The sequence below is a fragment of the Tamandua tetradactyla genome, chromosome 5, assembly GCF_023851605.1.
Source record: "Tamandua tetradactyla isolate mTamTet1 chromosome 5, mTamTet1.pri, whole genome shotgun sequence".
Lineage (NCBI taxonomy): Eukaryota > Metazoa > Chordata > Mammalia > Pilosa > Myrmecophagidae > Tamandua > Tamandua tetradactyla.
Window position 1 is genome coordinate 49,242,071 of NC_135331.1, and position 16,215 is coordinate 49,258,285.

Below are 16,215 nucleotides of genomic sequence, written 5' to 3' on the forward strand. Positions count from 1 at the left end.
GTAACAATATCTGGGTCTCTAAACCCAGATGAGCAATGAACTAACCACTCCAAACAGATGGAGGGAGCCTGCACTCCAGACAGTCATTTGTGTTAGAACGACTTCCTGGAGGCTAAAATAGGAGGTGATAAGTGGATTTTTCTACTATGGTCACTTCAGTTAAAAATGTCAAAAATTACTCAGAGAATACGTTTAAGCACCTGCAATTATTAAGCTAATGATGCCACAGGAAACACTAACATCCTGTACCCGATTTGATTTTCTAAGTTTATTTTTAAAAAGTGAAAAGGGAAGACACACTCTTTTTTGGAGAGAGGAAAGAGATTATATTTATTGGGGGTATTTTCTTCTCATCTTATTTCACTTTATGGGGCATATTAAAGAGAAAGAATCAAATTTACCCTGCTTTTAAAACTAATATCTTTTCTCTAGTGACTATTACCTAAAGCAGAACTTCTCACATTTTAGTGTGCATATTAACCATCCAGGAGATTCTGAGTCTGTAAAAGTCAGGGGTGAGGGCACTATTTCACCTAATATTACCATGTAAATTGCCTGATTGTCAAATTAGCAGAATCTTGGACCCCAGGCCTACCAAATCATGGTCTGCACTTTAACAAGATTTCCAATTGATCTATATGCACATTAAAATTTGAGAATTCTGGTCCAAGGGACCTGAAATAATCTCGCTAAGTTGGTCTCTGTCTCTGCAATTTTCTATGAAAATAATTTAAACAGTAATAATATTAAAAATAGGTTATAGAAAGTGATAATGCCACTGAACTTTATTTGATTTGTAAAACTCTTTTAATATAGTTAAAACATTTCCGTTAAAATTAAAGTGAAATTTTCTTAATTCTCAGGTAACTTTAAAATTAGTTCTCGTTGGCTTCATTCATCCTTTACGTGAAGTAGCTGTGTAGCAAATTCAAACAAAAGCACTTCTTTCTGCTTTGTCTCTCCTATAACTCTTCAGAATGTGCTTTCTATGTTGTACTGACATAGTGGAAGACAATTTCACCTATCAGATGTTATGATAGGATTATGAATAGGTTCAAGCACCATGATTACAGCATATAATTTCTGAGATGCAATATTAAATGAATGAGTTTCCAGAAGTCACATTAAGAGAAAATAGACATTATGAGAAAAAAATAAATGAATCTGTAGGTAATTTTATGAGCTTAGTGTTACAGAAGAAAAATAGAATGATCACAAAAGAAAAATAGAATGATCACCCAGAAGTCACCAAATTATTTTCTAAATCTAGTTTCCCTTATTCACATATGACAGAACTTTTGGGTTCTGGAAAATCATCATTTCAGTTCAAAAACAAAATCATGCCATAGTTACTATATTAAAACTTTGCAACTGAAGAACTCTGGTAGTTCTGAGTATCACTTATGAACATTTTAACAGTGGACTCCTTAGGATTCTACCTCTAGAGTTCCAAAAGGAGGTTGTTGTGTGACTAGGCTTAGGGCTGACTGTCAGTCCCACACACACTCTCAACTCCCATCAATATCATTGGGTCACATTTAAACTCACTGAAGCCATTCTGCCATCTGCTTTATACCCTAAACTTGATCTAACGCTTTCACTTCTACTAGGGCCAGATTCTCAACAAGATATGCTAAGAATCAACATAAAAATCTAATAAAAAATTAAAGCCAAGTGTATGTAAGAATAAAGTAAGGCTCATGAAATATATTTGAAAATCAAACTTGCTTGAAAAAACAAAGCAAAACAGCCCAGGAACAATGAATGCACACTAGTCAACAAAGTACCATTAGATATATGCTGATAAATTGGTCCTAAATTTTTCACAGTCGGATTACAGAAAATCAAAAGAGGAAATGTTTTAGAGTTACTTCAGTGTCTATTATGCTTTCTTAGTGTGTTGCTGTAAGATACTAAGTTAATATTGCTTTAAGATGCGTGAAGGCACTTGGAAGAAAAAGCTGAAAATGTAAGTGCTTTCTAAACTACCATCTACTCTCGTGAAATATCTGCCACTGAAGAATAGGATAAGACTTAAAACCTATCTCCAGTCATAAGAACAGTCTTCATATGCTCCATAAGCTTTTCTTACAATGTTAATGTTATAGACCATAAACAATTTTGCTAAGGGAAAGCCATAGCAACATCATTATACAGTTGAATGTTTTCTTTATATTTGTGATATCATTTATGACTGTTTCATTTAATTTCAATTACTGTCTGGAAATACTATGCTTGACTTTTTCCGATTACTGTAATAGCTGTTTTCCCACTAATCATTATTTTTCACAGCCACCTTTTCAGATCAGTTTCCTGAACTACTTGCTCATCACAGATGCCTTAGAACATTAATATTTAGCAAGCAAGTCTTTGTAATTGAAAGATATGTAGGTTAATCAAGCTTTTGTGCTTTCCATATATTATTTTGCTATTTGATTTATTGAGGTTTGTGGGTAAATTGTGTTTCATTGTTCTAATAGATGATATATGCATATATAAACACTTATTTTGTCCATGTTTCTAGCTGTAGTTAAAGATGAAATCTCCAAACTAAAACCAAGACTTTCAAATGAGGGCTTCACACTGATTTTTTTGATGATCCTTCCAAATATTTTGACAAAATATACAAGAAAATGGAGTCAATTAAAGTAATGTTGAGTGAAAAAAAAAACAAATCCCAGAGACTACATATAATATAGTATAATATCATCTTTAGATAGCTCAAAACAAGCAAAACTAAAAAACATCTAGTTTAGCAGTACATACATTTGTGCTAAAATAATAAATAAAAAAGATGAAAATAAAAATCCCACAAGATTTATGATAGCTGTAACCTCTAAGAGAAGAGCATGAGATTAGGGGTAAGATGAGACAGGGGAGGAGCACATAGAGTAATTGAAAGTTTTTTGGATATATATATGTGTGTGTGTGTGTGTGTGTATGGAAACATTGAATACATAATGCTTCATCATGACTATTACTTAATTTTTAACTGAAAGAAACTAGGAAGTTTATATTTTCTGGAACAAATCAATAATGAAATTGTAGAGATTTCCCTCTTAGCTGGGTACATATTATTTAAAAGTTACTATGCACTATGTATTTCACCTCTACCTTTCATTGTATTATTGAATTTGTTGCAAATACTTAATGATTATTTCTATGATATTCCTAATTACTAAACAAAAGCACAATTATCTTTTCTAATAATATATTTTGCATTCTTGAGTGTACTATTCAACTTACTTTTAAAATGCTGCTATCATAGGGAGCTTAGAAGTTTCAATTAATCAACTAGAGTAAAGAAAGTCTCAGATTATTCCTCTTATCTTCATGGCTGGTGTTATATATTTCATATTTTGATCCAAAAATCTGTAAATATTATAGTATAATATTTCTAGAATTATGTTTTTTAGTCCATAGCCTACATGCAAATGTCTTCTGACATGCATTAAATTATATAGAAAAGGCTCCTTCTTCCTAGTAAATCAATAGTGTAGAAAGTAAGGCAACTTTAATTATCAGAAATGAGAGCTTGGCAGAAAGAACAATCCAATATCAATGTCACACTGCTGTTTCAATAAAATAAGTAGGATCCCTCATCATTCTAGGCAGGCTGGAATCTGAGAGAGAATGAAGTAAGATTCAAGTGCAAATGTTTAGTTTTCAAGACATTATAAAAACCATTCCACCATCCTTAAAGAGATAGAACATTCAGCAGGGCTCTGACAGCCTCATCAAGCAGTGTGTTCTGGAATAGAACTTTTGTTTCCTGGTTGTCCCGGAGGGACTGGACCTTAGCAAGACTGATAGGCAAGCTATCTAGTATACCTGCCCCAGGACAATCTCCCTCGCTGCAGGCTGTATAAATATATTCCTTTATTTTAAAAAGAAAACTTCTCTTGGGACTTGTGGGATATTTTTTTGCATGGAAGAGGGGAAAATAAAACACACAAATCAACTACTTTAAAACATATATATCAAGAGTCTGAGTTTAACCAGTCTTCTTAGGTTAAAGTAGAATGCTTTACTATTCTCAAAGAGCCCACTTAACTCTTCTGATTCCAAAACATTTAGATTTTGGATGAAAATGTATAGTTCATTAAAAAAATTAAAAGTCCTCCAAAAAACAGCTTAAAATAAAATTAATTATAGGAATTAAGGCAAGGGACATTAAGCTTGAACTTAATTGAATAAAATAAGCAACAGATGATTTTTTTTCATGATTATCATATTTAATTCCACTTTCAATTTCATAGTTAGAACAACCTTTACTGTACCTGACGAGGGGTTCTTTCTGATTTACTCCTACACCACTCCCAGTCTGAAAGATCTGGTTTCTGACTCTCCTCCTGAGAAAGTCTTCTTTCTGGTCCTTCCAAAAATGTAGTTTCTTCATAGTTACTGTCAGCTGCTGTTTTGTCCGAGCACAGTAGGTGAATGCGCTTGTCTTTGTCAGAACCATGTTTAGCCTCTGAACTATCAGTATTGGTGCATTTGTTGATGCCTTTCAGTATGGAGCTGTCCGGAGAGGGTGTGGTGCTGATTTCCACTTTAATGGTATTGAAGAAATTCTGGGTTTCTCTCTGAGAGTCTTTTGTAGTCTCACAGTCATAGTTCATCAGGTTGTGATAGGATATAGAATTTTCATCATCATCATAGTAATCTCCATGTGCTATTTTATAAATTCCATAACTTCGCTGGAAGGATAGATTGAATTCAAAGCCTCTTCTCTTGTCTAAGTTAAAACAAAACAAAATCCCATGGTTAATATGATAGATATAACAGCTGCATATACAAAGTGAATAAAAATAGGAAACTGCATTCAACCTGATCACTATGAATTAAAAAGCAGCCTCTATTTACTTGTTGTCAATTATGCAAAGCAATTTGGGTCTACAAGCTCAAATCATCTCATCACCTTGGGCCTACTTTTTCTTTTATACAATGAGGACCTTGGAACACATACAATACCCATGGACCCTTTCAGTCTTTAAAGCAATTTTATGACACAAAAATTTAAACCATCAATAACGAAACTCCCAAATATATTCAATTTTATTTTTATTACTATTCTTTTCAGTCTAACCAATTTTTCTGTACCTTTATTTTGGGATAAACATATAGTGTTTAAAAAGTTTATTTTGCTAGTAATTAATTTGCAAATAACTTTAATATTATATAAGTTATTTAGTTGACAATACTATTAACAGATATAACTTCTTGGAACAATTTGATGTATATTATTTCTGATAGACATATGTTTACAAATGCATACGTTAAAAAATAGATCATACTACAATATAGAACTTTTTAAAACAAAAAGTTCCTTTCTGGTACTAATAAATTTGGAATGAATAGGTAAAAAATGTGAATAGATTTATATTCCTGTGAGCTGAAGCACTTTATGACATGTTTGTAAAGCTGATTAATTACAAGGGGAGTTTAGTAGGAATTCATAAAACTTTTTAGGATTTAAATCAGATGAAATGTGATAGTATCCTAAATATGGTACTATTAGTTAGTGGAAATGGCACAAAGTTTTATTAGAATAACAAGTGATGATATGACCAAAAGTGATACCTTTTGTGTGTATGTGTGAATGTCACTAAATACCGCACAAGTTTTATAAATAAGATTGGAGTTACATCATAATAGTAGAGAAAAATGCAAAATAATATTTTGTTTTCATATTTTGAAATATGGTTTATTTTAAGCAAATTTTCTACTTTGATATCTCTGTTTTACAGTCAGATACTTAGTTATCTTTGGTGAAAAAAGGTATAAAAAATTATGACGTTTCTATGGGAAAAATAGGTAAAATTTGATTCATTTTGTAGTACACCCTAGTGATTCACATGCTGATTCTATTACTGAAATGTCCCCAGAACTGAAGATTTATAAGCCAGTTCTGTCTGAAAATACAGTTCATAGGCATCATTCATTGTTGTTTGAGCCAGGATACAAAAAAAAAGAATTTTTATTCAAGACAGAAAAATAGAAACAGATGTGTTAATATTTTATATACAATCTAATTTATGTTTCTACTTACTTTTTCTAGTAATATAGTCCATTAAAATTAAATTAGTATTTTTAATCCTAATTTAACAGCATGAAAGTGAGGAAATTAAAAGGATGTTTTAATTATTGTTTGAATTCATCTTTCTCTTAACAAAAAAGACATAACATGATAGATATGAAAACTATCATAAAATCTCAATTTTCTGGTATAATATGATAAAATCACTGTTTATAACTATATATTTATTAGCTACATATTATAACTATGAAATCCATAAAATAAAAATAAAGTTTTTGAAGGAATGTGCAGAAAGCATCACTCTCCTTTCACTTTATGGTGTGGAAAAGGGTCTGATGCAGCTTATGAGAAGAAAGGGAAATTGCCAAAAAGGCCATCAGGAGATAGAGCATGCCAGGGCCAGGTACTGCGCACAGATAATTTCACTTAACACATCAACAACCCTAATCAGTGAAAAGGATATGAATGACTTGAATGTGCTCCCCTTAAGTGAGAGGCAATATATTAACTATAATGTGTAGCCAAAGAAAACGTTTCATATTAGTGAGTTCCCTTGGCACTTAAGGTAAATTATGACTGAGGTTACTAAGAGAGATAATGGGTTATAGCAATATCACTCATAGTTGATAACACTTGACCAGAGGCTCATTATAAGGGGTAAAACCCTCTGTTTTTGCTAAAAATCATTTTTAATGTAATTAATAATCATAACTATGTTGAAGAAAAATCTTAGCATCAGAGTCCAAATTGATCAGATAAGTTCCTTGAAGACAAAGTGTATGTCTTATTCATTTTTATGAATCAAGAGTAAAAAAAAAAATGTTCGTAGGTGCCAGTTAAATAACACCAATAATTAATAAGTCTACACATTTATTGTGGCAAATGGGAGCACTTCCTTCCCATGTCAAGCAGATGCCTTAGGGTCAGCCAATTTTGTGAGATGGAGGAGCTGTGTTGTCATCTATTCTGATATTTCAAGACAATCCATATATGTAGATTTTGACATAAAATCTCCTGATCTTAAAAGCTTTGCACCTAATTAGAATTAATAAAAAGTACATGTACGCATGTACAGTGGGAGACGCAAGTCAAAACCACAATGAAACATCACTTCATACCCACAGATGGCTATTATTTTAAAAATGGAATATAACAAGTATTAGAGAGGATGCAGAGAAATTGGAACTCCAGTGTATTGTTAATGGGAATGTAAAATAGTGCAGTCATTGTAGAAAGCAGTTATAACAATTTCTCAAAAATTTAAATATAGAACTACCATATCACTCAGCAATTTCACTTATAGGTATATTCCCAAAGAAAGGGAAAACAAGATCTCAAACAGATAAGTGTACACCAATATTTATAGAAGCATTCTTCACAATAGCCAAAAGGTGAAAATAATTCAAGTGTTCATCAGCAAATGAAGGGGTAAACAAAATGTGGTAGATATACAAAATGGAACATAATTTGGTCTAAGAAAGAATGAAGTTCTGAGACATACTGCAATATGGAAGAACTTTGAAAACATGCTTATTGAAATAAGCAAGACACCCAAGGGCAAATATATGATGCAACTTACAAGAGATGTCTAGAAATAGCAAATACACAGAGATAGAAAGAAGATTAGAGGTAAGCAGAAGATGGAGGAGGGGGAAAGGAGAATTTATACTTGGTGGTTGTGGAGCATGTATAAAAAATAAATAAAAATACCTGGGAAAGCTATAAAACCATGTCTTTGAATCAAATTCAGCTCATGGGTCATGAGTTGGGAACCTGTGGTCTGTATCAAACATGTAACCCAGGGCCAGACTTAAAGGGACTACTCCCCTAATAAATGCTTATTGAATGAGTGAGTGACTGGCTGAATGAAGCAAGCTGTAAGAATCGTGCCTAGTTTGAGAGGGAGGATTTGTGACAGGATGGCCTTGACTTAAAAACCTGGATGAATGGAATATGATTCCAAGAGAAACAATAACTTTAAAAATGATTTATTTATAGAAAGCTGGGAGTCAAAGGTATTATAGCTCCTCACTTCTACTTTTATGCTACTGAAAACTTGGCTGAATTGCTTTTAATTTTTTTTTCATGTAGACAATAGTCTTTCATTGATTAGTAACTTGCAAGAACCTTAAAGACAATCAGAAGTCATAGCTCAGGATATTTTCAAATCTGTACTATAGTTCTGAAAATAAATAAGAGGTTCTATTTTCTCTGAAAAGCAAAAGTTTCATGGTTCCAAAACTCAGAATAAAATATGTAAAATATGAGTCAGCTCTAGTCTTTTGTTTTTAGTCACATCTTGCCAATTAGAATTTTATTTATTTATTTAGAATTTATAAAATAATTATATCAGCTAATAAAAATGAATAATTCTTCAGAATAATGTGTCACTAATCAAGTACTATGATTTTGCTGAAAATAAAATTGGACGTCTGACTTTTTATATAAAGTAATTTAACTGTTTTTTTCCCAATATAAAAAAAACCAACAGTGTGTCAGGCAACAAAATGAATCTGAAAGCCATATCCAGCCCATATGTCTGCCACCTTAACATTTTTTGACACTTTTGAGATGTTGGTAAATAAAGATTTTTGTTAGAAACAGGAAAAATTACTATTTCTGAAAATTCTTTTCCAGGACTGAGTCATTTTCTAGTTGCACGTCACTCAGTTCCCATTCAGTGAAGCTGAGATGTAGAATCATGAATATATGGTAAACATAAATTAGGAAAAAATATTTTCCCTTCCTTGCTTCTGAAGTTTACTGATAAAGAATGTAAAGGGGGATATCTTAGTTTGCCAAAGAAAAAGAGCTTAAATGTGAAATTCCAATAATACTCCCAAACAAAATATTACAGCTGATCAAGCACCTGGCCCACCTAAACCAGCCATCTTTGGGATTTCCAAACTCTGCTGCTGTGTCATCCCAGCAATAGGAAGATTGATGGTGGCTCTCAGATGGTGACAACGCCCCAATCTTGTTCTCAAAATTCACCTATGGCAGAGCTTGGGAGCATAAGAAAAGTGGAATCATTTGAACTATAGGAATCTTAAACTAATGTTTCTCACACCCCTCCTTTTTTACTTTTGTACCCATGTTCCTTTTTATATACAACATATTTCAAGGTCTTCTTTTGAATTTAAGAATAAATGCAAATAAAACAATGGTAACTTTACAGAAAACATTATTTTTCTCTTGAAAGGCCTGGCTTTAATTTCAGGCATGTGATATTAACTCAATTGTTGACTCTGCTAACCTACTTGTAGGCTTTTTATCTTGTGTGGTACAGAAAAAAATACGTCCTTGATCATTTGCAATGATAATCCTGTTGCATTGCTTTGCTTTTTTTGCTTCTGGTCTAGGTGTCTCCACTCCTTAAAAATCACCGCCCTAAATCACTTCCATAAGATTTTTCATTCTCACTGGCACTTGACTCTTCTTGCCTTTCTCACAATCTTAAATGTTATAAGACAAGACTGGTACGCTTATTTAGCGACAAAATGTTAATATTTGTCAGGATGTTAGAACCTCCAGGCTTGTAAATTATTTCCCATGTGTTCCATAACAGTGCCCCATGAAGGTTATTTGTATCACCAGCACTATTATATTAATCCCCAGAAGCACGTCATATGTTGCATGGTTATTTCATTTTAAAGACATAGATGAATTTGGCATTTATTAACAATAAATCTTCATGGTATATTTAACAATAAAAAAAGTTTCTAAGCACACTAAATTTTAAGGCATCAACACATGGGCAAATACCCAGATCATGACTAATTACTATTTATTAAACAACCCTGTTGTTGAATAGATTACAGAATATATTTTGATACCCTTCAGTTTTTACAACCCTAAAATATCCTAAGATGAACTACCTTTATTTAGTCCTTCTTCTCTGTTAAAGAATAACATACTGTTGACTATTATGAGCAAAGGATTTTTCATGGGTAATGGAACAGTTAATTCAGCTTAGAATAATGAGATTTATTAATTAGAACACCTTATTATTTTTTGTCTTCAATGACAAAGTAATAATATCTTGTCCTTCCTGGCAGAGTCAAAGTATACAGATTATTCCTCAACTTCTCCTGTTTTAGAATATGGGAACAATTATACTCTAGAGAATTATGTAGCTTAGCCTGCCTCCCCATCTCCATTTTAGGTGTGCTCTTTAGCACCTAGAACTTTTTTTTTTTTTTAGGCAAATAGCATGGCTAAATTCATATGTGAACAGGCATCGACAAACTCTATCACCTTTATTCTTTCTTGGAACTATGTTTTGTTTTGTTTTTAATTTTTACAGCAGAGGTGTACATTTAAAACATTTTAAAAATTGTTTTCAGGTATTCCAATGCTTAGTCTGAAAAGTTTCCCAAACCCTGGAAGGATATAAACTGCAAAAAGAAAATGCTTTTATTTTCTGTTCCATTAAATAATTTATGGGCTGTAATATAACTTGAGTTTTAAACTTTTTTTAGAAGCAGATTTCTCACAGCTAATTTCATATGTAGGCTTTTCACAGCAAATTTTATATGCAGAATTGGGATGGGGAGTTATTTTCTTCTCTGGGCTAGAGTTATGGTGGATATAAATTTAAAGGCCTTTGTTGATTTCATGCTGTGTTGAATGAACTCTAGTCTCTTGCTTTCATATCTAAAATAATTATTCAATGCAAAAATACTACCTACGGTTAAGTTTTAAACTTGGGTCATTTGAAAGCTACTCCAACACTAAGCTAAAAATTGTTTCACGTTATAATTTCTTCTGGTTATTTACCATTTACATTTGTCCTTGGACTGCTCATCTCCTTTCTTAACAGACCACTTTACTTACCTGACTGGAAGCACCCTGCTTCCACCCACTGCACTGCCGAAAACTTACTTTTTTTCTCATCGGTTGCCACTGCATATGAGTTCTGCCTGCAGTTGATGATGCAGCCACAGGGCAGGTGGGTCCAGCGTTTGGATAAGACAAATACTGGGGTTACAGTGGTAGCCAGCAAAGTTAGTAGAAAGCTGAGTGTCTCGAAGGGAAGGCTCTGAAATCCCACCACGTGCTGGGCCACCATGTGGATCTGCAAAGGCGAGAGAGCTTCAGCCCTAACTCGGAATCACATTTTTCACTTCCTCAAGCCTTTTCCCCCAGCACGCTTTCCCAGTCCCCTTCTCCAGGCCCCTTTTCTCCCTGAGAACAAGAAGCCCTGGACTGGTGCCTTCGACTTTGATGGGTCCCTGGGAGCCGAGGGATGCACCCCGTTGCACGAGGCTATACAGGGCTTTGGGGGTTCCCGCTCCTGGGAGCACGGTGTGTGTCCTCAGTCAATTCAGATTGCCACTAGGGACTTGAACCTGGGACAGAAACTGAGGACTCAGGCGGGCGCCCGTGGGACCTTCATCTGGTATTCCTGCCACCTCTCAACTGGGCTCCCTCCAAGAGGCCTGAACAAAAGCCTGTTTTGTCCCCTCCTCTCGTTTCACTTCATCTGATCACGCCCTTCCTCTCTCCCCCGCTGGAGATGGGCGGTGTCCTCACCAGGCAGGAACCGAGCGGTGATAAGGGGATGGCACTAAATTGGGGGACAACGAAAATCAAAAAGTAACCTTTTTACTCCCTCCCTCCTTTTCTAAATATCCCTAGATTACACCGTAAAAAACGAGAGCACAGTTAGTCACGACAGATCTGGGAAAACTAACTCTTCCGTGCCCGAAAGCAGCACTCCCCCTCCACGGGGGCCCCTCCCTCCCATCCCGATTTTGAAATGAGAAACATCTGAGGGCAAAGGTTTCGGAGCCAACTAGCCCTACCCGGGAATTGGTTGCCACCAAGTGCATCTCCAAAACCCCGCGAGACGCATCTGGAAGCCGACTGCGCGTCTCTTTGAGACTCTCCAAAGCAGAGACGCCGTTCCTACACCCATTCACACTGGCACACACGCGCGCTCTCTGAGCAACTGCACTTTTACCATCATGGGCAGCCAGAGGATGACTTTTGTCAGCGCAAGGATCAGAGAGAAGCGCTTCTGCGCTACGCTCACGGTGAAGCTCCTGGTGCCATAGAGAATCCCCGGGTTCTCGCGCCTGCAGGTTTCAGCCCCGGCGGCAGGGGCAGCGCCGCGCCCCAGCCCCCGCCCAGGCCCTTCCCTCGCCGGCTGGCCTGGGCCGAACACGGTGTCTGAACTCGGGGAGCATGCTTTAGACCACCGCAGGCTCGGGCCGGGGGCATCCTCTGGGGACAGAGAAATCACTCTTCCACTGGTTGGAGGGGTTCCGGGAGTGGAAGCTCCGCGGGAAATTTCCTGGTAGTTGGCGTGTCGTCTCGGCGGCTCCTCGGAACACAGCAATTGGTGAGTGAGCGGCACCGAGAGGCCAGCGAGGAGTCCAAAAGCCGAAGTGTACACGGCAAAGAGGAGCAGCACGTAGGAGCTGGAGCAGTCGGCCAGGCAACCCCAGGGCGTGCGCACAAAGGCGCCCCAGCCGCACAGCGGGAGCGCGGAGAGCAGCAGACTGGCTGCCCACACGGTCAGCGCCACGCCGAGCACCTGGCCGGATCTTCTGGAGGCTGCCTGGCTTCGCACAGCCTTGTGCATCGAGTAAAAGTTGTAGGAGACCAAAAGAGCCGCCTTCAAGTTGCTCGAGAGGCCCTGGCATAAATACAGTAGGGCAGAGGTAGCGCACAGAGACTGGAAGTAGCCGGGAACCTCATTTGACCATTGCAGGAACATGAAGATTGTCACCGACAGGACGCTCATGAGATCATCACCAGACCAGGAGGCTACCAGCATGGAGACAACTGTTCGCTTCTGCATTTTTAGTAGGGAAACTAGTGAGAAAACACTGCCCGCCAGGGCAGCAAGAGTCATTAAACATGTCAGGCAAAAAAGAAAGATATTCAGAGTTCTTGGCCGGTTTGAAAGTTCCGTAGAATTATGATTTTCCTTCCACAGGCTAGAGTCATTGGTTGGCAGGTTACTGAGAAACACAGACATTGTCCTTGGTCAATATTTAATTTCCCTTTTCAATGAGTCTGTCATTTTTCCCCCAAACAAAGCATGACTTTTAGTTGCAAATCAGATTTCATTTTTCTCCTCCCAAGTTTTCCTCAATTTATTCCCTCGGTTAGTCCTGCAGGAAATGGTCAGGCATGACTCCTTTAGATCTGATTCAGACCATATTTTAAAACTGGATTCCATTTAAAACATTTGTAAGAAACTTTTGAATCTTCCAGGTAGAAGCAAACAAACCAAAAAAAAAAACTCCCTCCCACGATCAAGTTTCAGTCAAGAAAGCAGAAGCTCCTCAGGTAGATTGAAAAACAATGATGTCTGGTTCCTTTTGGATTCTTCTTATGGAGCAAAGCAGTTTGTAGCTTGAGGTAATCAAACTCTATGCACTTTTAAAAGCATTGAAATGATGCATTTGGTTCCAGAGCTGGATTCAAAGGCAGGCAGATTGTCAGGTAGGTTTCAGCTCTTCGGGCTGAGTGAGAGAGAGAGAGAGAGAGAGAGAGAGAGAGAGAAAGAGAGAGAGAAAGCGCCAGTCAGAGGGCGCCTGAGCACAAGCTAGAGTCTGAACTGCTGTGTTTTTCAATCAGCTTGTGATCCTCAGAGCTGCAGGAAGGAGGAGTCAGCTCTAAACTGGAGAAAAGCAGGAACAAAAGGGAGGGGAGCTCAGTGTATGAGTGAAAGGTTGTGTATCTTTTCAGCCTGCCTCATCTAAAGCAAGAAGCAGTATGCTTATTAAGCTTTCCCCTTTGCTATGACATGCAAAATTAACCCAAATACTTGCTCAGGCTTGATGTGAACAAATACCACCTTTGAGAAGTCCAAGTTACACCACTAACTAAGGGGCTGCTTTTATTCTTAAACTGGGCTTCCCTGCTTCATAATCCATTGGGGCAAAGTATTATCAATACTACTTATACAATAATAAATTGTGTCAGCTTTATTCTTTTTCTTAAAAATGTTCTACTTCATAATAAGGATGTCATAATGGTTCTCATTACATTGCAACAAGATTATTCAGAATCTTTGGGCAGAGCCAAATTAGCTTTAGGCCGGTAGCTATTTGTTTTCTGCCAATATCAAGTAAGCAGGCTGCCATTTGAAGAAGTGATACTGCTAATTGTTATTCAAGTCAGATGACATATAGGGCTTACCAGGAAGGTCATTCCACAAAACATTTTTTAACCAAAGTACAATAACTGCATCTTTGAACTTTTTGAAAGAATCGTCAGTTGGCAAGATGAGTGGCTTAGCAAAGGAGTAACTGACAGCATAATTCTAGTCAGGCATTTCCTAGGCTGCTTTGGGGTAGCATGCCTTCTTCAGGTCAGTCTCTTGATGTCACCCTACCCCTCTGCACCCCTGATGTCCCCCCACCCACACCTCCACCCACCCCATCCGGTACTGGATGTCTGAAAGGAAGCTGGGGAAGGTGAAGGGTGAGTTGGCATGCTAATGACCTACATGAATGTAAGTGCTTATAGAACTGTGATCATTTGTTTCATTCTAGAAAACACAGAAGCCACATTTTGAACCCGAATCTATTCAAATGGCAAATGATTGTATTAGTCATTGCCAGCCATACCCTTCAATAAACACAGTAGGCTTTTCACTTATCTCTGCATGTTGATTGTTTGATTTTCCCTTTCACTTAGCAAATAGAAACAAAAATCACATGTAACAGCTGGCTCAGCCCTCTACCTCTCCCTACTGATGGTATTAGACCCTACAGTTCTGTGAGAAGAAGAAGGGTCTGAGAGTAAATTCCTTTAAAAATGATGTTGCTTTGGGAAGCACAAAATCATAAGTAGACCCTTTTTTTTATCACTTTCAGAAATCTCTGTCATGCCATTCTGCTTCTTTTATCAGATTTCAATCCTTCCTTCCGTAAGCAAGAACATTAATTGTCGATATAGTATTTAAGCTTGGATATTTAACTGGATTGGGTAATAAGTATTACTTTGTTAAGAAAAGAGTAACAGATATTAATAAATATCTGTTGTGATACTGTTTCAGGACTGGGGACATTCCCCCAACACTATCATCATTTTTGAATTTTTCATTAAATGTAAATTTGGAAAAATAACACCTAATATAGTGTTGCTCTGAACTCTAAGATGTTGCAGAGAAGAATAGCATTCAGTGCAATTTCAAGGATTGGTAGAAATTACTACCAGTAGATGCAAGGAGAGAAATTTGAATTCCACTTGAGACTGCCATTGCTGGATGTGTAACCTAAGACAAAAAAGCGTTTATTTTCTGGGTATCTGTAAAATAAGGAGTCTTGACTGGATTATTTTAAAGGTCATTCCCAGTTCTAAAACTCGACGATATAATTTTTTCATTATTTATTTATCTATTTTACATTTTTAATTAGTATTTTACTTATCTGTTCACCTTTATCCATGGTGCATCAGCCACAAGGCTTTCACAATCACATGGTCACATTGTAAAAGCTATATAGTTATACAATCGTCTTCAGGAATCAAGGCTACTGGAATCCACTTCAACAGTTTTGGTACTTCCCTCTAGTCACTCTGATACACCATAAACTAAAAAGGGTATCTATATAATGCATAAGAATAAGCTCCAGGATAACCTCTTGACTCTGTCCGAAATTTCGCAGCCACTGAAAACTTATTTTGTCTCATTTCTCTCTTCCCCCTTTTGGTCAAGAAAGCTTTCTCAATCCCATGATGCTGGGTCCAAGTTCATACCAGGAGTCATGTCCCACATTGCCAGGGAGAGTTACATTCTTGAGAGTCATGTCCCACTTAGGGGAAGAGGGCAAAGAGGTCAGTGAGTTCACCTGCCCAGTTGACTTCGAAAGGCCACATTTGAGCAAAAAAAATGTTCTCTGAGGGTGAGTCTTAGGCATAATTATCAGCAGGCTTAGCTTCTCCTTTGCAGGAATGTTTCACAGGGTGAGCACCAAGATCGTGAGTTCAGCCTATTGAATTGGTTGCTTGCTAAAGTATCAGGAATCCCCCAGATGGGGAAGTTTAAAATTTCCTTCTTTCTCCCCAGCCCCTCTAGGGGACTTTACAAAAACTTTTTCATTCCCTGCCCAAATTACTTTGGGATGTATTGGTGCATCACACTACGCTGTTCAAATCAACAAGATCTCATGTCCTATGCAAGAGTCCATGTAATTATGTTAAATTAGATAACA

The 16,215-nt window shown here is 36.9% G+C and overlaps 1 protein-coding gene across 1 annotated transcript in view; it reads right to left on the minus strand.

The window, feature by feature from the left end:
• GPR149 (G protein-coupled receptor 149) overlaps nt 1-13,286 on the minus strand; it is an 81,186-nt gene extending 67,900 nt beyond the window's left edge. Inside the window, exons 1-3 of the mRNA XM_077159138.1 lie at nt 12,006-13,286; nt 10,925-11,117; nt 4,281-4,738 (exon numbers count right to left, since the gene is read on the minus strand). Of these exons, the coding sequence (XP_077015253.1) occupies nt 4,281-4,738; nt 10,925-11,117; nt 12,006-13,028 (1,674 nt within the window). The 5' untranslated portion in view covers nt 13,029-13,286. The remainder of the gene's footprint in view (nt 1-4,280; nt 4,739-10,924; nt 11,118-12,005) is intronic.
• Nucleotides 13,287-16,215: the final 2,929 nt, after the last annotated feature.